We start from the raw sequence: 23,313 nt of genomic DNA on the forward strand, positions 1-23,313 counted from the left end.
AAGTGAATGAATTTCTAACCATTTTAGTTAGTTCAGTTAAATAAAAGATGAAATATTACTAACAGTTGGATAAAAGTCTGAGAATTTATTTTAGTCTCAATGTATTTGTAGTATACTTTAAAAAGGGAAAAAAATCTCAAAGTCCATCAGCCAGAAAATATATTATAAAAAGGACTTAGAATAAATTAAGCATGTTCAAAGACTCTCAAGAGGGTCTTTAAAACGAAGCTGCCCATGAGACATGACGTTAATCAAGTAACTGAAAGAAAAAGAAACTCAGCCTAAGTGCCTATTTACTGAGATACTTCTGGGTTCAACAAATTTTGAAGATATAAGAAAATAGGTGTTCAGGTATTCCCGAATTACTCTTCTCATACTTCAACGACCTTCTCACACTGAACTCCGGAATACATGATTCTTATAAATCATTGCGGCCAAGGGGTCTAGGAAAAAAGCCAGTCTGATTTCACTCTTTTATTTTCATATGACAGATGTTTAGAGGGTAGGACCTAAAGTCTACCAAGAAAACTGAATGATTGTTGAAAAGGTTTGGCTGTGTCCACACTCAAATCTCATCTTGAATTGTAACTCTCACCCAGTGGAAGGTAATTGAATTATGGAGGCAGGTCTTTCCTGCATTGTTCTTGTGATAGTGAATGAGTCTCACGAGACCCAATGGTTTTAAAAACAGGAGTTCCCCTGAACAAGCGCTCTCTCTCTCTCTTTGCCTGCTGCCATCCATGTAAGACGTGACTTGTTCCCCTTGCCTTCCACCATGATTGTGAAGCCTCACTAGCCATGTGGAATTGTAAGTCCATTAAACCTCCTTTTCTTTCTAGTCTTGGGTATATCTCTATCTGCAGCATGAAAATGCACTAATGCAACTGGCTTTGCCCAGATATAACCAAAGAGCATCAAACCAAATCATGACACCAAGGGAGACAAATGAAGAATCTGAATTAAATTATAAAAATGAGGTTAGAAACACATGGTGACTCAGATTGGACAAAGTATGCATGAAAGCAGAAAAGAGGGCCAAACAAGAAGCAAAATTCAGAGTCCCATTAGCATGCATAGATCAGAAGCACTAAGTTCAGATCCTAAAGAATGAAGGTATGACACTGGAGCTTGAATTCACTGGCTGTCACAGCTCCTTGGTAGAGGAAGGACTCTAAATAGCCTCTGCAATTCACCAGGTTGCAAGTGATATGCACTCCACCTTTTCCTAACTGCAATGCCTGTGTTAATCCCTAAACACCTAGCCCCAGTGGCCCAGTACAGCTCATACACACTTTCTTTTTTTGGTTTGTTTATTAAAAGTTTCTTCTATCTTTTTTAGAGGAAGGGTCTCACTGTGTTGCCCAGGCTGGAATGCAGTGGCCATTCACAGGCTCCATCTCACTACTGATCAGCATGGGAGTTTTCACCTGCTCCATTTCCAATCTGGGCCAGTTCACCCCTCCTTAGGTAACCTAGAGGTCCCCTGCTCCCGAGAGATCACCATATTGATGCCAAACTTAGCGAAGACACCCAATCAACATAGTGCACTACATTCCAGAACTCCTAGACTCATCGATCGTCCTGCCTCAGCCTCCTGAGTAGCTGGGACTATGGGCGCATGCCATCACACCCGGCATACACATTTTCCAGAGCCAAAATGCTGAAGTTTTCCCCACTGTTTCTATAGCAGTGTTACAGCAGTCATAGGAATGATTGTGCCTTTGTCTGATAGCTTCTTATGCAGGAAATACCCAAGTAACTCTAAACAGGTAAAATAATAATTTTATCTTCTAAGATTTCTGGTGTCTTCTTTGGATATAAAAATGTATACTAAAAGTCTTTACTGCATATGAAAGGAAAAAACTAAAAAGAGGGGATCCATCCATCCAAGAAAGTACATGGGATAGTGGCCAGACAAGAACATATATCCTCTGTAAAATATAAATCATAGACTCTCAGTATTAAAGAAACTTCGATCAACTCAGATGGCTGGAAAATTATGGTTGAAGAAAAATGACTGTATTACACTTAAGTTAGAAAGTCAGTATTTTTCCATTGTTAAAAACCATGAGCCCAATGCACTAAGACCTTACTCCCTAATAATAATTGATCAAAAGAGAGTGATTTCATGCCTTACTTGTACTACAGTCAGTGAAAGATCAGAACCTATAAGAACTTGCCAACAAAATACTCCAGACAAGTGCAAAATCTATGAAGTATAAAGAATATATACCCTACATTATAAAGAAAAGAAAATCTTACAGCTTTTGCTAAAGCATCAATCAAATCAGAACGAAGTGCCACAGACAGGATTTTGCTTTATGAAGTGCTGGCTTTCTTCAAGGTCATTCATGACGGTGATGCAAAGATGTCTGCACTACCACGCTTTCAGGCTCGGCACTGGAGAACTGCCTAGGGTCCTTACTTAATGAGTTTACTAGCTGAGCTTCATCTTAATAGAAGCAGTTGAGTTCTGAAAAAAATAATGTTTTTTAATCTGAGCTCAGTACAGTCTCTTTTACAGCTACAAAAAAATAAGCAATACACTTATAAAGTAATGGACATAGAGTTAAAATAAATAGGACATCCAAAAACCCACAAAAATATTATTATTACAAATGCTAGTTTCTCTCATTTATTCATGATTCTGCTCAAAATCTATATAAAATATTTACCTTTTAACACTGAATCTTCTATTTTGTTTGTCTGGTTTTTGTTTTTCGGTGACTTTTTTTGAGATGGTCACGCTCTGTCACCCAGGCTTGGAGTGCAATGGTATGCTCTCACTGCACTGCTCACTGCAATCTCTGCCTCCTGGATCCAAGGGATCCTCCCACCTCAGCCTCCCGTGCAGCTAGGACTACAGGCGCATGCCACCATGCCCGGCTAGTTTTTGTATTTTTAAAATAGAGGTGGGGTTGCCCAGGCTGGTCTCAAACTCTTGAGCTGAAGTGTCGCCTGCCTCGAACTCCCAAAGTGCTGGAATTACAGGCATGAGCCACCATGCCCAGCTGGATCTCAAAATTATTGTTCTCCCTTCTCCCAGAAGACACCTATCATATACTAAACCTCAAATCTTTGAAAGGCAACCCAAATTACAAAGGCTACCAAAAGCCTAAACCCAATGGATTGTAAAGCAAGATTAGAATTAGGGGATCTGAAAATGTGGATTTAGGATACAATTTTTTTAAACAACCAGAATGTACCTGTATCTCAACATTTATAAGGAAAAAGGACCACTGAGTACTCTTCACGTATTTAACACATTATTCTACTACTATACTAAGCTCTCTGGCTGCACTTAAATAATTCCATGTTAAACTAACTTTCCTGAGAATATTACTATAATCAAAGGCCCTCAAAAGTATTACCACATTTGCTTTTTCTCTGAGATCCTCCTGCTACACTCACAACACAAGAACTACATGGCCATGAAACCTAAGGTAAATTGAAGAAAAGTTACCAAGGAGGATTCTGTATCCTCCTACGACATTCCAGGGTTTCAGGAGGACTCAAGAAATTCTACTCTTCTCTTTAAGTATATGTCCACAAAAATAATCCAAATAATACTGTTGAAAAGATTTTACAATTAAAATTGCCATTAAAATTTTAAATAGGATTCAGTACAAATAATAATATTCAATACCCACAATGAAGAAGACCTAAGAAACTTATTACAAATCCGAAAATACCAGTAAAAATACTTTTATTTTCCAAACTCTCCTGAGAAGTGTGTCACTATTTCCTATAGTGTTTTATGCCTGTATCCTTCAGCATGGTATCTGATGCTCAAAAGATATCCAAAAACATGTTTGTTGAAGGAATCAGTAAGGAAAAAAATGAAATTAAGCAAAATATAAGTACAGGCACTAACTCCCTAGGGTTAATGGAGTATCATTCAGTATGTGGAAATACTAACTTTACAAACTACTTAAGTATAATCAGAGAGCCTAGCATATATGAATAGACAATATACAAAGACTTTTCATTGTTGTTGTTTTGTTGTTGTTTTTGGATATGGAGTCTTGCTCTGTCATCCAGGCTGGAGTCCAGTGGTGTGATCTCAGCTCACTGCAATCTCTGCCTCCCAGGTTCAGGTGATTCTCCCGCCTCAGCCTCCTGAGTAGCTGAGATTACTGGTGCACGCCACCACACCCAGCTAATTATTGTATTTTTAGTAAAGACAGCGTTTCACTATGTTGGTCTCGAACTCCTGACCTCAAGTGATCCACCTGCCTCGGTCTGCCAAAATGCTGGGATTACAGGCATGAGCCAGTGCACCTGGCCTACAAAAACATTTTTGCTTTGAAAAAATATTTCAATAAAAACTTGTAATTTATTTACTCCAAAGTTACTTTCATTACTAAGTGATAAATTATGCAATAACATGAGATATTCATAACTAACATTCTTTGTTGAAATAATTATAGATTAACAAATTCTAAATTTGCTAAACATAATATACAATATAGTATAAAACCTGCAAAACACAAACAACTAAATACAAGCTAAATAACTTTTCCTAATAAATCTAACCGTATTGAAAATATTTTAACCCCATAATTTTTTTTTTTTTTTTTTTTTTTTGAGACAGAGTCTCGCTTAGTCGCCCAGGCTGGAGTGCAATGGCGCGATCTCGGCTCACTGCAAGCTCCGCCTCCCGGGTTCACGCCATTCTCCTGCCTCAGCCTCCCGAGTAGCTGGGACTACAGGCGCCCGCCGCCTCGCCCGGCTAATTTTTTTTGCATTTTTAGTAGAGACGGGGTTTCACCGTGTTAGCCAGGATGGTCTCGATCTCCTGACCTCGTGATCCGCCCGCCTCGGCCTCCCAAAGTGCTGGGATTACAGGCGTGAGCCACCGCGCCCGGCTTAACCCCATAATTTAACATAGATGTTGGATGCCATTCAAAATAGCGTTTGATTTCTCTTGCCTACATGTTTTGGGCACTGTAAAAAACCCTGGTCTAACCTCTCTATATCCTCCCAGCAAGCTCTTTATATCTTGCCCTTATGGTATTTTCCAACTGTCTGCCTTAAACAAAGAGTCCTTGCTGGCACTGGCTTGTTGCTAGTCAGTATTTAGCTCTCTCTTTCTGCAGCGAAGAGAGAGCCTAACCATCTGCTTCATGCAGCTTTTCATTCCTATGATAGCTTTCTGCTCTTTCCTCTTCCAACTCAGAAACAGAAAGCAAGAGATAAAACAAAGCATCTTAGGTCCACAAGAAGCTGCGCAACACCCAGGAGAGTTTTTCCTCCCAATCAGGAAAATGCTTCCTTAGCAACCAAGTAACTAAGGCCAATTAACCTCCCTTCTCTGTCAATACTCAATTTACATTGAAACCCTTTTTTGGTTAAGTCCTTCAGTTTTACAATGAGCTTTCTGGCAGAGAAAAAAGGTGCTTCTGTCTTAAAGGAGCCAGGTCCTTTCTCCTGACTATCTCTAACTGTGATTCAAACTTAACATAAAGTGTTAGGTGATTTTCTAATTCAATTTAAGGGGCTGGAAACTTAGAAATGGCATAAAAATTAAGTGCAATCAACCAACATATGCTTAAAGTGAGAATGAGTCATTTCGGAGCAACCAGAGATTAGATGCCGTGGAGAATAAGAGATGTGGAAAAGATGCTTTGTAGCTGTCATTGCCTCATACCTGCCTTGGCTGATTGATGTCATTCCACACAACCAACAAAGCCCAGGTTACCACTAAATAATCACAATCTCAGTAGAATACCAAAGAAAAGATGAATGAAAGAAAGGAGCACAGATAGTAACAAAACCAAAAAATGTCCTTTCAGGCAAAAAAAAGTCCGAAATTAAAACTAGAAAGGAACTAGCATTTCAGAGTCATAAACTATTGCAGAAGTAGTAAAAACTGTAACATATTTAAAGAAAAAAGGGGTTTTATAAAAATATAAAAATGCACAATAGAAAGCTCCCCCACCATCCCAAGCTTTCACATTGTGAGATGGTGTTTACATTTTTCTAAGTCTTACAATTAAATTATTATATTGTATTCTACTTTGGGTAAAGAAAAATTGACAGAAATTTTATACAAAGGGGTAATTAGCTGTCTTCGTGTTCATTTTCCAGGTCTTGATGAAGCAAAGTCCTTTGTGGAATAATTTTAAAGTTTTTAAAATTCTATATAGAATGTAATATGGAACTTCAAATGTATATTGTGATTTATAATAGGCACTATAAACACTATAAATCATCCTTCGACAGTTTTGGGAGCAGCATTTCAGTGTCAACACACAATACCACTGTATCTCCAAACAATTCTTGCTGCTAACAGTTATGACACAGAATTTCAAAACGAGTTTTGTTTTCTAGTTTTGTCACTTACCATTTGCAGGACTCACCATTCTACTCACACAAAGATTTATTCTGAAACAGTAAAGCTGCCTTAAGGTTACACTAATAAAAGTGAACATTTGTAAACCCTTGGCTCCCATCATTTTATTTGATCCTCACAGCCACCCTGCGAGGTAGGGATTGTAATGACATCCTTCTCCAATTGGGGTGTCTGTGGTTGAGAAAGATGTGGAGAGGAAACTAAACTTAATGAAGCACCTACCACATATGTGTTTTACTTTCACAGCATTAGCCAACTGTTTTACTTCATGATATTTAATACACACATCTACACACACACATGCTTACATACAGCTCCCAGTTCCCAACCTCCCAATTCCTGTATTTGGGATCCTGTTTTCCAGAGAAGAGATTTGCGGCTTTAAGAGGTTCAGTAATATTTTCAAAGTCACACAGAAGGAGGGAAAGTAGGGATATAAAACCAAATTTCCCTAACTTTAAAGCCCTTATTCTTTCAACCATGCCACACCACCTGCTACACAAAGCCCCTGGCAGACCCATATGTTACCTTCCAAATCCCTTCTGCTGACGTTAGCAACCACTAAGGGTCAAAGGTTGTATTTTCAAAATGTGACTCATGAGCCATTAGTAAGTTCTGAAATCAATTGCTGGGCCTTGACCAGCATTTTTAAAAAACAAAACAGCGCAGAATAGATTGAGTAGAGAGATCAGAAAGAGTAAGAATTGTTTCATGAACCTTGGTTTCAGGTATGCATGTATGGAGTGTTCTGGATCTTAATGTAAAATGTATTTCTTATTTTGGGTTTATATCTAAAAAGTTTGAAAGTCATTGGGTTCAGTGGATGCTCTCACATAGAACTAGCTCATGAATTGAGAATTACTGAACACTCAGCTCTCTTCACTTAAATAACATCAGGAAACATAAGACAGGCGACCCCTTCTCAGACAAGGCAGAAAAAGTATTACCTAGAATCAGCACAGGAGGAGGATGCTGATTGCATAATTACACACCTCCTTCACAGCAGCTCCAGTCCATCAAGTAGATAGTATGGTTTATTTTTCACTCACTAATTATGTAATTATCCATAACATTAAATCAGTTCCACCTGATTCAGTCTATCACAGGTTTCCTGAAACATTCATTTGTTTATTATTTTTAAAAAGAACACTAAACTATATCACCTTATATGTAAAAGTTCCAGTATGGAAGGTGGATCAACTTTTATTTTAAAAGATCTTGTGTCCAATAAGACACTGTGGTCCTTTGGGATAAATGGGAATTAAAATTTCATTTTTAATATACTTTGGAGCAGATGCATGTAAGTATATTCTCAATTTTTTCTTCACTATTTCATAAAATGCCCATTGTAGAGCAATAATGTCACATTGGTTATTTTCACAAAAAAGCTTTTCTACATAGTAAAATTTCATTGTTCTTTGTAATACACCTCCCAGTATGTCATTTATTCAAAATCATCCCCTGGGAAAGTGCTGCAAAGATAAACAAGCAATGGCTCTTACACTGAAGAAACGAGCAGCTGATTAGGAGAGATATAATCCTAGACACTACAGGTTCCACTCAGCTGCTTCCCAGAACCTCTGGGCAGAGCTGTCACCCGTAGCTACCAAACGATCCCTGCAACAGCTATATACCATCCAGGAAGACTCAGCAGATAACCTCTAGCAAGCAAGAGACTAACACAAAGAATACATAGACAAGGACCAGGGCCAGAAGAAAGCATGAAAATTATATATTCCATCTGATTCTTCTACCTACATGTTCATACTACCTCTTAGCTTTGCCTAACCCCTCAAACCTACTGAGAGTCAAATACCATCCATCCATCAACTACAAAGAAGTTCCAGCATACTTGAAACTAGTGAGGGTAATCACTTAGGATCCTCCTCACTTTATCCCCACCTAATCTCACTGCAGTCTCACTTCTGCCTAACTTCAAACCCTTGACACCATCACTCCCTCCAATTCTTTGGACATTCCTGGTGTTTAAATCTCAGCTTTCCTTAATGGATTCTGACTTGGTTTATCTCTCTGACTTTGAGTACTCCCTGCTAACTTAAATAGGAATCCCACATTCAGGAATCTAACAGCACACCAGCAACCTGGCTAATACCCTAGCACAACTAGCCTAATACCCTCTGGAGGGGAGATTCAGACAAACCGCTAAAAACACTGAATATTTCACAGCCAAATCTAAAGTCACAACTCAACATTCTTCATCCTCTACTCACAATTACTTTCCTTAGTGCAGAGCCCCTCTTGCCTCCCACCACTACCCTCTATACTTACCACCATGTACACCTCTCTCAGCCATTCCTAAGGACCCAATGTATAATACATGGAGGAAAAGGTACTAGATTCCTCTGGCACTAAGGTTAATTCCAACACCCCTGTGTGATCGAAGGAGTATGATTTGGAGAAACATTTTTGGAAGTTGGCATCCCACCTCAGAAACACCCCGGGTGTGCTCCTGCAGCCTCTCTCTCAACTGCTGAGTGATTAGAGAAGCCAGAATTGGTTGATAGGTCCATAAGGTAGACAGAGGGAGACATGGAATCCATCCTCAGCCTCCAAGTTTCTTGTTGCCAGATTCCAACTATGTGTTTTTAAGTCAGTCTGACTTTATTAGGATGCCTGCTGTCAAAATGGAAAGCTGGGGGAACTTCTGCGTTATTGGAGGTCACTTCCCAAGATCCCCTACGATCAGCTCTACATTCATGACTCTTGACTCAGATTCTCATTTTTAGCCCCATGCCTCCTCTCTGGATTCATCTTGGTTTACACAGGTTGACCTCCAACAAGGACTCTGACTTAGGGGAGATGTTCGAACTACTGCCATAGAACAATAGTTAAAATGATCTATTAGAAAGGAGGAATAAAAATATATTCCTTGTCACCAGTGTCACAGAGACAAAAACAAGATAATTTCAAGAAGAAGGGGCTTAGTCAGTAGTGTCAAATGTTACAATGTGGTCAAGAAAGGTGAAGGCATTAGATGTGGTGATTGTAAGGTAACTAGTAACTTAGACAGAAGCAATTTCCATAGCTTGATTTTGGTAGAAGTCAAAAGAAAAAGAGTTGAAGTTGGAACAAGTGATGAAAAAATCCAGGTACTATAGATTACTTATTCACAAAACCTGGGAGTGAAAGAAAGAAGACAGAGGGGATTGTAGAAGAGGATTGGGAAGTGGCAATATAGGTATAACAGGAAGCATAGGGCCAAGGGACATGGAACCTAGGTCCTGTTATGGGCATTGCTGAAGTAGCCAAGGTCAAGACTAAGTAAGAAAGCAAGAGAAATAAAAGATGACTGATGTCATTGAGGGCCTTGAGACAAAAAGAATATACAAAGAATGTTCAGAGAGAAGCATAAATACAGTTGAAAATAAGGAAGTTGTGAATAGAGAGAAGAATTTCAGAGTTTGAGATAATTGTTACATTGATATTTTTTCTCTTCTCTTTCATATCTAAAAAACTTAAAGGAAGGCTGAGGGTGAGATGCTTCACAAATAATTATTGGAAAGAGGACATTTAATAACGTTATTTCAGAATAGCCAATAATCATTTTAATAATCTTATCTAAAAATATCCTGTCCCTTCCAGATTACTACTTTTCTTTTCCTTCAAAATAAGCTAGAGTTGAGCAACTGGAGCATAGAGACGAGATTTAGTCTGCCAGGCTGTTGTACCTTCTGACTCACTGACCAAAAAAGGCATTTTCTCAGGCATCCATCAGGACAGTCTTTTTTTTTTTTTTTTTTTTTTTTTTTTTTTATTATACTTTGAGTTCTAGGGTACATGTGCATAACGTGCAGGTTTGTTACATATGTATACTTGTGCCATGTTGGTGTGCTGCAACCATCAACTCGTCAGCACCCATCAACTCGTCATTTACATCAGGTATAACTCCCAATGCAATCCCTCCCCCCTCCCCCCTCCCCATGATAGGCCCCGGTGTGTGATGTTCCCCTTCCTGAGTTCAAATGTTCTCATTGTTCAGTTCCCACCTATGAGTGAGAACATGCGGTGTTTGGTTTTCTGTTCTTGTGATAGTTTGCTAAGAATGACGGTTTCCAGCTGCATCCATGTCCCTACAAAGGACACAAACTCATCCTTTTTTATGGCTGCATAGTATTCCATGGTGTATATGTGCCACATTTTCTTAATCCAGTCTGTCACTGATGGACATATGGGTTGATTCCAAGTCTTTGCTATTGTGAATAGTGCCGCAATAAACATACGTGTGCATGTGTCTTTATAGCAGCATGATTTATAATCCTTTGGGTATATACCCAGTAATGGGATGGCTGGGTCATATGGTACATCTAGTTCTAGACGGACAGTCTTTAGGTGCCATTGCCAACTTGATCAACCTTCCTGGTCTTTTCAATGCATTCTGAACTGTAGCTGAGACAAACATGTAATCTCTATCCTAAGGCTCCTTTAAGGTTAGCTTGAACTACATGTAGCTTCTCTCAATGCTTATCACAAATACGTAAGACTTATACTTTGCTAAGAGCAAACAATCTAAAACAGCAAATTTGCAAGCACCATATAGAAGAGCATTATTGAAATTCCCATATCACATTTATGCAATCAAAAACAAGATTGTTAAAACACTTTGATGGCTCCCTTTTGAAAACCTTTAACAATGCAATCCTTGGTTATTTCCTTTTGCTTTAAGGTAAAATTATTATTTGCCCTTAAGCACATAAATTCAGAAATAAACTTTAACAAAATATTCCTGGCCACTTTATTTAATAAGTATCCTTTAACAAAATAGAAAATAAACTGATAATGACAAAATAGTTATACTAATATTGCTGACTTTTAGTTAAGTTTGCAGTATATTGACAGAGAAAAAATTCTAGGTAGCTGTAACCCAGAAAAATCAAGAGACAAGCAATATCAGTTTCTCGCATTGATGTGCCAGGCATGGTGCTAAATGCTAAGGACGCAGTTATGATGGAAGTGATCTAACCAAGTCAGAGCTTAAGAGTCCAACTATGGGGTTCAGAACCACTATTCCTGTTTGAAAACGCTTTGTTCCCTTTCCCCAAAATAATTCATCTGCATTTTTAATAAAGTCTCTTTCATAGTGAGCATTTCAGGTATTAGTGGATAAAACATCAGGGGTTATATAAGCCATTGTTCTTGGCAATGATTTTATGTAAAAATAATACTCTATGCAATGGTTAGTCTTTACCTGACAGTTAAAAAAAAAATCCTGCCGGGCACGGTGGCTCAAGCCTGTAATCCCAGCACTTTGGGAGGCCGAGACGGGCGGATCACGAGGTCAGGAGATCGAGACCATCCTGGCTAACACGGTGAAATCCCGTCTCTACTAAAACATACAAAAAACTAGCCGGGCGAGATGGCGGGCGTCTGTAGTCCCAGCTACTCGAGAGGCTGAAGCAGGAGAATGGCGTAATCCCGGGAGGCGGAGCTTGCAGTGAGCTGAGATCCGGCCACTGCACTCCAGCCTGGGCGACAGAGCGAGACTCCGTCTCAAAAAAAAAAAAAAGAAAAAAAAAAAATCCTGACAAGTAGTCAATCTCATTTAAGCTACCAAAAAAATTCAACAATCATTTTAATATCTGAAGCTTGCAGTTCATATCACGAGATTCTACATTGCTACTTCAACAATGAATTCCTTTAGGATATATAAGAAGATTGTTTTTGAGCCCTGCATAGAAAATTTTGCTAATGGGAATTCCTTTCATTCCACAAAATATTTTTAAATTAATATTTTTAACTAAGGAATAAAATTGTAAATATACTTAATAATTTTGAAAACTCAAATTTTAGATTCTACTTAATCTTTTGTGAGATCAAGTCTTACTGTAATATGTTCTAAGTAACACATCTCCCTCCACATACGTAGTTTCTACTGGCTTCAAAAGAAAACCTCAAAGGGCAGAAAAGAGTTATAAGTAGTGGTTTCACTTTCATTTATTTTAGATTCGATTATAAAGTCAACATATCTTCCTCAGAATTCTTCATGAAAAAAAGAGCCTCCTAAAGTTGGAAACCCCCAACAATCTATTAAGTGTCTTTTTTTTAAGATAAGAAGTTTTTATATGTGTACATATATATACTTTAAGTTCTGGGATACATGTGCAGAATGCACAGGTTTGTTACATGCCATGGTGGTTTGCTGCACCCATCAATCCCTCATCTATATTAGATATTTCTCCTAATGCTATCCCTCCCCTAGCCTCCCATCCCCCGACAGGTCCTGGTGTGTGATGTTCCCCTCCATGTGTCCATGTTTTCTCATTGTTCAACTCCCACTTATAAGCGAGAACATTTGGTGTTTGGTTTTCTGTTTCTGTGTTAGTTTGCTGAGAATGATGGTTTCCAGCTTCAGCTGTGTCCCTGCAAAGGACATGAACTCATCCTTTTTATGGCTGCATAGTAGTCCATGGTATATATGTGCCACATTTTCTTTATCCAGTCTATCATTGATGGGCATTTGGGTTGGTTCCAAGTCTTTGCTATGAAAAGCATCCCAAATTCATTAAAAGAAATGGGAGAAATATATAATTAGGGCAATTAAAATAATGCATTAAATGGCCCTCCTCCAAAACAACTGCTTCCTAAGTTAGACCTTTACATTTGGACATAAGTGCTCCACAATGAAAGCCTGTCAGATTTTTGTACAGAAACATCAGCTCAGTAACCTCTTAAGTATACAGCTGCTACTAGAAATGATCTTACTTTTGATTTTTTAAAAAACACCCCAAAATTACAACTGTATGTAAAGAAAACTTTCTGATATAACTTATTGCTGAGTTAAAATACAATGGCTATGGCACATATCTTTACAAAGGCTTTTCTATTAGCTTAATAAATAAAAAGAGAATTAGTTACCTATGTATATTTAGTCAACTTATTTCAAAAAGTAGATTTTCTTTATGTTTTGCCAAGGAGAATATAGCACAGAGAATTTCAAAGATAGAAGTAACCTTAAGAACCCATTTAGGTTATAGACTCTCACTGAACCTAACAACTCTCTGAATTTTGTATTGCTATTACTCAGGTACCAAGGGCTTAAAGTAGAAAGAAGATTCAGTAGAATGTGAAGCATGACCCTGCCTCTATCTAAGACTCCTGGCTTTATAGCAGAATAGTTAAACTGCATTAAGATCCCCTAAGTCACAAATTTCATTAGATGATCCAAATAGTTTCAGTACCACATCTCTATATGTTGCTTTCTGATGAGTTTCAAGAATGAGTAAATAAATACTTTTGTTATATACCAGTTAAAGAAATATAGTTTGTATAATAAATAGTATATTTAGTGCAATAATCCCCAGTTTTACTGGAATTAAAGATCCTAATCTGACATGACTGGTTTTCAGAATATTCTATACTCTCCCCTCTCAGAGACCACACTACTATATAGCATATACTTACACTTTAAATTAAATAGAATTAAATTTTAATTTGTCTTTGAACCCTTTCATAATATCTTAAGTAAAACACAAAAGTGGGATTGGGGTCTGCTGCATTCACAGTTATTTCCTTCAAAAATCCATGTATCTGTCAGCATTAGATTCATTCATTCAATAATACTGACTATTACACATGCTTCCATTTGCATCTATGCACCTCAAACATAACAGACAGAACTTCCTGGCATTCTAACATTGCTTTAATAATTACATTCCCAAATACAGAGGTAAACATGCTTCTTAGTCATCATTTACATTTATCAATATATCTATAGTTCAGTCCAAAAATAGCAGTTGCTTTACAGATAAATTGTTAATGCTTACTGAGAACTATGGCTCACCATTTATTCCATTATAAAAAAACATAATATTCTGACATATGAGTCTATTTTGGACATACAAAATAGAAGTCATCCTAGAAGCCACCTAATAAAATCCTTAAGGCAAATGAGTGTATTTCAAGGCCTGGTTACCTCAGAAGATCATCATTCTTTGAATACGTTCCTTAGCAATTGAGATCATCTCCTGTTACTGATTCTCAGTTTTATGCTTCAGGGAATTTATGATAGGTTGCTTTTTGTTGAGGGCCTCACTTTCTATAATATTCTACCTGCCCTGGTCTAAGGAAAATACCAGTTAGTGAACTACAAGGCCCTAAGACAAAAATCTTTTCTTCCACTAGTATATTATCACTATTTTTATGACTCTATCATTTTCATAGTTTTAAAAAATGTAATCTGAAGGTGCAACCTGAGGCTCTAAAGGAATGAGGATAGTAAATGGATAAATAAAATATGCTTGGTACCCATCTCTGATACCTCTGCAAAAGGAAGAGGAACTACAGTAATCGAACTTCAAGCAGAACACAAACTTCAATAATATAAAAATTATTGACCAACTTAAAGCCAATGTGTATAGGTAGCTGAATTGTGTGAATCAAAAGACAAAATCTAGGCCATCTCTATTCTATGGAAAATGATTCAAAACTTCATAAATGAAGACATTAGAGACAAAAAAATACAAAGCAATGTTGGCTAGAACACCAGTTACATAGGAAATACTTTCAGATATTTCCCCCTTCTGAGCATTCATCAACAATTTTTACTACTCATTATTAAAAATCAGTATCTAAGTTAACTAGATACTGTTTCCTTTTACTGAGTGGATGAGTGCTGGACATGATTTAAAAAACAAAACTTACACCTTATTTCTCAACTCTAGTCTCTCTAGTCTTCATTAGTCAGTATGTTAATTCAGAATCTTTAAAAAAAATTTAAGTTTAGCAGCTATTTTGCAATAATATATCCACATAATTTTTAACCATTATTATGGTTAATTTTCATCAAAAATTGTCTAACTGAAGTATAGGGCTTGGTTCCCACTTCTATTTATAAATTATTATTTCATGTATAGAAATAAGGCTTCAATAAGGACAATACGCTCCTGTTCATTAAAGTAGATGAATTATTAAATCATATTTTTCATGACTGTTAAATGATATCTCAATTTCTCTAAGAAAAGTCTTCAGTTAAATACAAAAAAACACAAATTGATAAAGTGATATGGTAGTATCAATACCCATTTATGAAAATAAGTGTCACATAAAATAAGATATCCCAAGCCAGCATTGATTATGTTTGCTTCTGTTGAAAATATTCATTTATATGTAGAGGATTTTTTTTTTGAGACAATGTCTTGCTCTCTCGCCCAGGCTGGAGTACACTGGTGCAATCTCGGCTCCCTGCAGCCTCCGACTCCTGGGTTCAAGCAATTCTCCTGCCTCAGCCTCCCAAGTAGCTGGGATTACAGGCACCTGCCACCATGCCCAGCTAAGTTTTGTATTTTTTTAGTAGAGATGGTGTTTCACCATGTTGGCCAGGCTGGTCTCGAACTCACAGCCTCAAGTGATCCGCCCCCACTCAGCCTCCCAAAGTGCTGGGATTACAGGCATGAGCTGCCACACACTGCCCTATATTTAGAGGATTTTAAATAGATGCAATGTACTTCTGTTGGTCACTGGTAAGGAAAATATCTTGTTTAAAAACTGCCAGTCTCACTTTCATCTCACAAATTCAGAAATGTCACATGCAAAATCATACTATCTACTCTCAATAAATGTCTTATTTAATATGACTAACCTGTAAGAACTACTGTTTTCCAAAGTCAGAACATAACAAAAGCCAGAACATAATCACTTCCTAGCTATTGTCCTTAGGCAAGCTTAACCTTTGTGTCATGTCTCAGTTTCCTCATATATAAAGTGAAGAGAATAGAGATATTAATATCATGAGTTGAAATGAATTAATATATGCAAATCACTTAGTTCAGTATCCATAGTTAGTCCTCCATAAACTTAGGTTGTCTTTATTATAATATTATTATTGCTGTTATTATTATTATAACTGTGTTTTTATCCATCTTCACTAATCTTATCCATTTATGTGCCATATTAATATTAATATCTATTGTCATAAGAGTTTTGTGAAGATTAAATAAGATAATAAAGTAACTAGTAAGATAAACTGGTATGTAATAGAAAATCAATAATTGACCATGTTAAGTATTATTTGGGGGGAATTAAAATGTTAATACATGAAGGCATTAATGCTGACATAAATGTGTTTTGTAAGAGAATCTGTTAAAGTCATTGATAAAAAAATGTTAATCTAATATTTCATCAAATGAAAACATTGGGAGCTAGGCAAATAGCACCCTCTAACTCCACAAAATCCCTTCCCTCAAGCTTGATATCCATCCACATATCTACATATCTTTGGTATGGTTGTTCAACTATCTACAAATACAACTAATTTAGAAGAAAAATGTAAAAAAAAAATTTCAGACTTTTGATCATCATATATTTAGGATCAAAAGATGATATATTTTACCTAAACCCTGTTTTGGAATCCCAAGGACAATAGTTAAATAAGAGTTTATCACTCTTCAGTGCAGAGTTGAAGTATGTTTTGATCAGCGATGGTTGAAATGAAAAATAATGTTTTATACAACTGCTTTCAAGATTATAAAACTTATTAAATATCACAAAACTACCAATGATTTTTCATGATAGTCTAGTCTGTAAAATTAGTTAAAGCTAAGTTTGATAATTTGTACAAATTAGGATTATTCCTTGAGTTCTTCTATCATGAGCACAATCAATCCCTTTCACGAAATTTGCTTAAATATTCAATTTTTTTAACTTTTCAGTTCAGGGGGACATGTGCAGGTTTGTTACATAGGTAAACTTGTGTCATGGGAGTTTGTTGTGCAGATTATTGCATCACCCAGATATTAAGCCTATTACCATTAGTTATTTTTCCTGATCCTCTCCCTCCTCTGACCCTCTACCCTCTGACAGGTCTCAGTTTTTAAAATGTTAGAAGTTCAGCCAGGCACGGTGGCTCAATGCCTGTAATCCTGGCACTTTGGGAGGCCGAGGTGGGCGGATCACCTGAGATCAGGAGTTCGAGACCAGCCTGGCCGACGTGGTGAAATCCCGTTTCTACAAAAATACAAAAATCAGCCAGGCATGATGATGGGTGCCTGTAATCCCAGCTACTCAGTAGGCTGAGGAGGGAGAATCACTTGAACCTGGGAGGCAGAGGTTGCAGAGAGCCAAGATCATACCATAGCAGTCCAGTCTGGGCAACAGAGTGAGACTCTGTCTCAAAAAAAAAAAAAAAAAAAATTGGTAGCAGTTCATTGCATTTTTGAAACAAACAGTAGAGGGCTGTTCCTTATCTAATTACATTCTACTTAAATTGTCATAGTATCTTCTACTGATATCACAAATGTACTATCCATTAAGATAAAACATTAATTCTGAGGTATTTTGTTTTTGGATTTTTGTTTTTATTTTGAGACAGAGTCTTGTTCTGTTGCCCATACTAGACAGAGCGCAGTGGTGTGATCATAGCTCACTGTAATCTCAAACACCCAGGCTTATGCAAACCATCTGTCTCAGCCTCCAGAGTAGCTAGGACTACAGGTGCATGCCACCATGCCCACCTAATTTTTCTTGTTTTTGTGGTGATGCAGTCTTGCTATACTGTCCAGACTGATCTCAAACATCTGGCCTCAAGCAATCCTCCCCTCTTGGCGTAACGAAGTACTGGGATTACAGGTGTGAGCCACCATACCTGGCCATCTGAGGTATTTTTAAATGAAAAACTAAAAAAATTCAAATTGCCATACCTCTAATCATATTACTGACTAAATAAAAGTTACAAACAAATCTATGATGAAGAAAGAGAGAACTTAAGAGGAAAACACATCTCTGTCCAGTGTTGATCTAGGAAAGTAAGACATTACATATGTAGTTCAAATGGAATGTTTTAAATGCTCTAATTAGTCTACCACTGTTTTTTAGTGAGAGTCACTCTCAATTGTCTCTGTACCATTCTCTGAGATAACTGGTGGTGGTGGCTGAATAAGGGTTAGTTTCCAGGTTGGAGGCTACTCATTATTCCCAGCATCTAAAGGTAAGAATAGAATATGAAAAGAAAGGAAGTGTTACAGTCACTGCTCTCTTCCTGCTCCTTCATGTTTCTCCATTCACATCCTGCTGCTTCTTGCATAATTATGAGATAACCATAAAAAGATAATTATATGTGTGACATTATTAGTATTAATAAGAGCACTGTACCCTTGTTACATCCAACCAAAACAAGAAGTAAGAAGGGCCCACAGTTTGAATGAGAACACTGAAGTTTACTCAAGGTTACATGACTAATAAGTGGTGAAGAGAACTACAAAACAATTTCTATCTCCAAGTCTAGCACTCTTTCTTCTACTTGTGCTGTTGTTATAATCTGAGTAAATTAGGCAGACTAAATTTACTATGAGTTGCCAAATATTAAAAATAAAACACTGGAGTTGACTGGAAGATGAAGGGTTTATCATCCGATTCCATTCCAGTGACAACTCAGAAACACAAACTACTAAAAACTCCCTGCAAACCTCTTTTTAAACATTGTTGATTTTTCTATGTAAATTGATTGTTGAAAAAAAATGTTATTCTAGTAGAAACTAAACTCTTTTAGAATTCAGCCTGGGCACAGTGGCTCATGCCTGTAATCTCAGCACTTTGGGAAGCTGAGGAGAGAGGATCACTTGAGGCCAGGACTTTCAAACAAGCCTGGGCAACAGAGCAAGACCCAAATCTCTAAAAAAAATTCTTAACTTAGCTAGCCATTGTGGTGCATGCCTGTAGTCCCAGCTACTTGGGAGGCAGAGGTGAGAGGATCACTTGAGCCCAGGAATTAGATGATTCAGTAAGCTATTACTGTGCCACTGCACTCCAGCATGGGAGACAGAGTAAGACCCTGTGTGTAAAAAAAAAAAACGGGGGGCGGGGGGTATGTGTGTATATGTATACATATATATACACATGTATACACATACACCCATACTTTTTTATAATATACTATATTATATATATTGTATATATAATAATATGTAATAATAATCAATTCTAAGTAATTCACTAGATTATCCAATTTATATCAAAATACAGAGGTATCTGATTTCTTAAGTGAGCTAGTTCTGTGGGTAATTAAACCTGAAGGTTTAGTCAAATAATAGATATTCACTGAGTCACCTTACTTCCATGGGGTTTACAATCTAAGGAAGCAATCTGGCTTTTAAAACAATAAGCATGAATCTGAGGAGTACTAAGAAGGAGAGATAAAGAACATATACTTTTGAAGCAAATTCCTGAAGAGAAAGAACAAGAATAAATGTAAATAAAAAGAAAAAAAATATTCTAAGAAAATCTTATGTGTTTGGAAGGGGGGAAATTATTTCTAGGCCTTATGTGAGTATTACATGTTTGTATATGTATATGTAACCTTTCAAATACTGTTTCTGCTACAGAGAGGTAGGGAAGCTGGGAGATACACAAAGATGGGGTACTAGGCCGTCTTGTTCTTTTTTTTTTTTTTTTTTTTGAGATGGAGCCTTGCTGTGTTGCCCCGGCTGGAGGACAGTGGCACGATCTCGGCTCACAGCAAGCTCCGCCTCCCGGGTTCACGCCATTCTCCTGCCTCAACCTCCAGAGTAGCTGGGACTACAGGCGCCCGCCACCACGCCCGGCTAATTTTTTGTATTTTTAGTAGAGATGGGGTTTCACCATGTTGGCCAGGATAGTCTCGATCTTCTGACCTCGTGATCCGCCCACCTCGGCCTCCCAAAGTGCTGGGATTACAGGCGTGAGCCACCGCGCCCAGCCTGGGCTGTCTTGTTCTAAACTTTAAAATCTTCTGCTCTTATCTGGGAAAAAAAGAGAGGGATGCCTACCAGAGCTACAGCAGTAACGGAAACTTACAAGGATGGATGGTGACTCCAAATGAAATCACTGGATCAAGCAAAAATAACCCTAGGGATTTCAAGAGAGTGAAAGAAAAGAGTTACAGGTTTCACTCTTTGAAGAGATAAATTTTAAAAAGAATCATAATTTAAAATTGTAGTAGTCGATGGATAGTTTGAAGAATGTTAACTATACTTGGATTCTATTGTTTATACCACATAATCTACCTTTTTTTTTTTTTTTTTTTTGAGACGGAGTCTCACTCTGTCACCCAGGCTGGAGTGCAATGGCCGGATCTCAGCTCACTGCAAGCTCCGCCTCCCGGGTTTACGCCATTCTCCTGCCTCAGCCTCCCGAGTAGCTGGGACTACAGGCGCCCACCACCTCGCCCGGCTAGTTTTTTGTATTTTTTTTTTAGTAGAGACAGGGTTTCACCGTGTTAGCCAGGATGGTCTCGATCTCCTGACCTCGTGATCCGCCCGTCTCGGCCTCCCAAAGTGCTGGGATTACAGGCTTGAGCAACCGCACCCGGCCTAATCTACCTTTTTTTAACTTAACATGAACTTTTTTTTTTTCCAAGACAAGGTCTCACTCTGTCACCCACCAATGATGTAATCTCAGCTCACTGCAACCTCCACCTCCCAGGCTCAGTTCTCCTGTCTCAGCCTCCCGAGCAGCTAGGACCATAGGCGCATGCCCCCACACCTGGCTAAATTTTGTATTTTTAGTAGAGATGGGGTTTCACTGTGTTGACCAGGCTGGTCTTTAACTCCTAAGCTCAGGTGATCCGCCTGCCTCGGCCTCTCAAAGTACTAGTATTACAGGCATTGAGCCACTGTGCCCGGCCTACATGAACATTTAACCTGTGTAATTAAACAGTCACCGAGAATATCATTTTTAATGACTGCATCCATCTAGAGATGTGCCATAATTAACCAATCCATTACTATTGTATATTTCCATTATTTTCATTTTTCCTATTATAAATAAGAGTGAAATGAATATACTTGCAGGTAAATCTTTGTGTACTCAAATATTTTATGAGTACTTGTATGCAATTTACTTTGATTAAAATTATTGCATCAAAAAATAAGATGTATAAATAGAGGGATCAACATAAAATAAAGCAAGCACAGCAAAATGTTAATGGTAGACTTTAGGTGGTTTAAGTATATAGATATTCACTGCAAAATTCTTTCAACTTTTCCATATGTTTCAAATTTATTGGGAAATGTTGGAAATGAAAAATGTTGAAAAAAATTACATTTTATGAGGCTAAATTCCTAGAATTGGACTAGATTATTCATAGTATGTGCACATCTTTAAACTTTGTGAAGTTAAAACATCAACCAGAAAGTGTCAGTTCCCTCACACTGTCAACACCACTTTTTAGTGCTTTTCAAATCTCTGCCAACTTGTTAGGCAAAAACTAGTAATTCATTTTTTAAATCATCATTTCTATGTTAATTTTTAAAACTTTTTTTAAGTTAATATATAATGAATTGAAAAGCTTCCTAATATGCTTGGCTTCAAATTTGATGTTGGTTATTGGAACCATGAAGCAGTAATCAAGATTCAAGCACCCATCTGGGGGCACTTAGCTTATTACCAAGCACAATACTCTCAAGAATAACTTGCAAACCAAATTATAAATAGGTGAAAGTTACTTGCAGGCCAGCATCATATACAGGCAAGGGGGCTGATGTCTGATTGGCAAATGGGCCTGATTTAACATGTTCTGGGAAACAGTTCTTCCTGCACAAAAAAAAAGTCACCTCTTTCATTTTCCCAGGATGCTCAGAATTCAAACACTAGTGATTTCTTCTTTTGTGTTGAAATAATTAGGTCCTCACCAATCCTCTTTGAAAAGTCAAGTATTCTATTTCAATATGAGTGCCATATAATTGTGGTGCTTCCATAGGATGGAATGGAATGGAGTCACTATAGAGAACTATGGAAATCTGCATGTACTGACATGGAAAGATGTCCGTGATATACTTGTTCACTGAAAAAAAAAAAAAAAAACAAGTATGTATATGTGTGTACATGATAGAAATATGTGAAAGGATACTTACTAAAATGTTACCAGTGGTAAACTACTGAAGGACATATGGGACATTTTAAAATCCTTTTTATATATTTCTCTATTATTTATTTTTATAATGGGCATATACAATTTTTACAAGAAATACAATAAGGTTGTTTGCATTTCAATAAAAAGAAAATTGAAAATATCTCAGAAAACCATTCATTCATTAGTACCATAATAAAATTTGGTTTAGCAAGATTTTCAAGTCAAGGTTAAAGTCTCCTAAGGAATAAGATCCAGATTCAACATATTTTCAAGGGAAAAGGGAATAAAGGCAGAGCAGGCAAAAAGGTCTCCAATCAAGTATTAAGCAGCCTGGGGCTAGGGCTATATTATCTTCAGGGAATTTTACTTGGAAAAAAAAAATAAATAGACAACAGAGGCATCTGTGGTATTCAGGTCCAAGAGAAACCAAAAGTATGACGGCTCACTACAATCTGGAGTCAGAGTGGATCTTCTATAACTTTACCACAATTCTTGCTTTCAGTATTACATAGGAAAATACCTCCTTCTCCTGCTACAACAGGCCCAGGATCCAACGGCAATTGGATATCTCTCCAATGGGAAGAAGTTTAAAGTTTTTAAAATATTTACTTAACAGAATTAAAGTATTTTATTTCAATATGAGTGCGATATAATTGTGGTGCTTCCATAGGATGGAATGCAATGGATTCATTAAAGCATACATTTTTAAATGTATACTTTATGGAGACTGAAAAGAAGAGCGTGACACATTAAACTACTCACCTCCATGGGAGGACATGTCTGTCCATGGGTAGATGCTCCTGGATGTGACATCACAGACCCACTCTTAATTTGAAAGTGTATTTTGCACATGTAGCCATCAGAACAGTCCTGTGTTTCACCACCAAAAAATATATAAGGAAAAGTCAATTATTTTAAGAATTCATCATTTTAACAACCACTTCCCATAAGTTCCAAACTGATCAGTGAAAAACTAAATGTACTAAATGAGATGAGACTATATGGATAAAGAGACTAGTCCAACACCCTGCACATAGTAAGTACTCAATAAATGCAAGTTTTATTCTCCTACCTTTCTTATTTATTAATGATGTTTCCCCCTCCTAGATTAAATCTTTCC

At 37.3% G+C, this 23,313-nt stretch overlaps 1 protein-coding gene across 10 annotated transcripts in view; it reads right to left on the bottom strand.

The window, feature by feature from the left end:
* LOC105475055 (autophagy related 10) overlaps positions 1-23,313 on the bottom strand; it is a 304,793-nt gene that overhangs the window by 177,139 nt on the left and 104,341 nt on the right. For 9 of the 10 annotated variants that reach the window (XM_071098718.1, XM_011729991.3, XM_011729987.3 and 6 more), the window contains one exon: positions 22,956-23,063. The exons of the other annotated variant lie outside the window; for it this stretch is intronic. In XM_071098718.1, coding sequence (XP_070954819.1) covers positions 22,956-23,063 — 108 coding nt within the window. The remainder of the gene's footprint in view (positions 1-22,955; positions 23,064-23,313) is intronic. 10 annotated transcript variants of the gene reach the window in all.

The sequence above is a fragment of the Macaca nemestrina genome, chromosome 6, assembly GCF_043159975.1.
Source record: "Macaca nemestrina isolate mMacNem1 chromosome 6, mMacNem.hap1, whole genome shotgun sequence".
NCBI lineage: Eukaryota > Metazoa > Chordata > Mammalia > Primates > Cercopithecidae > Macaca > Macaca nemestrina.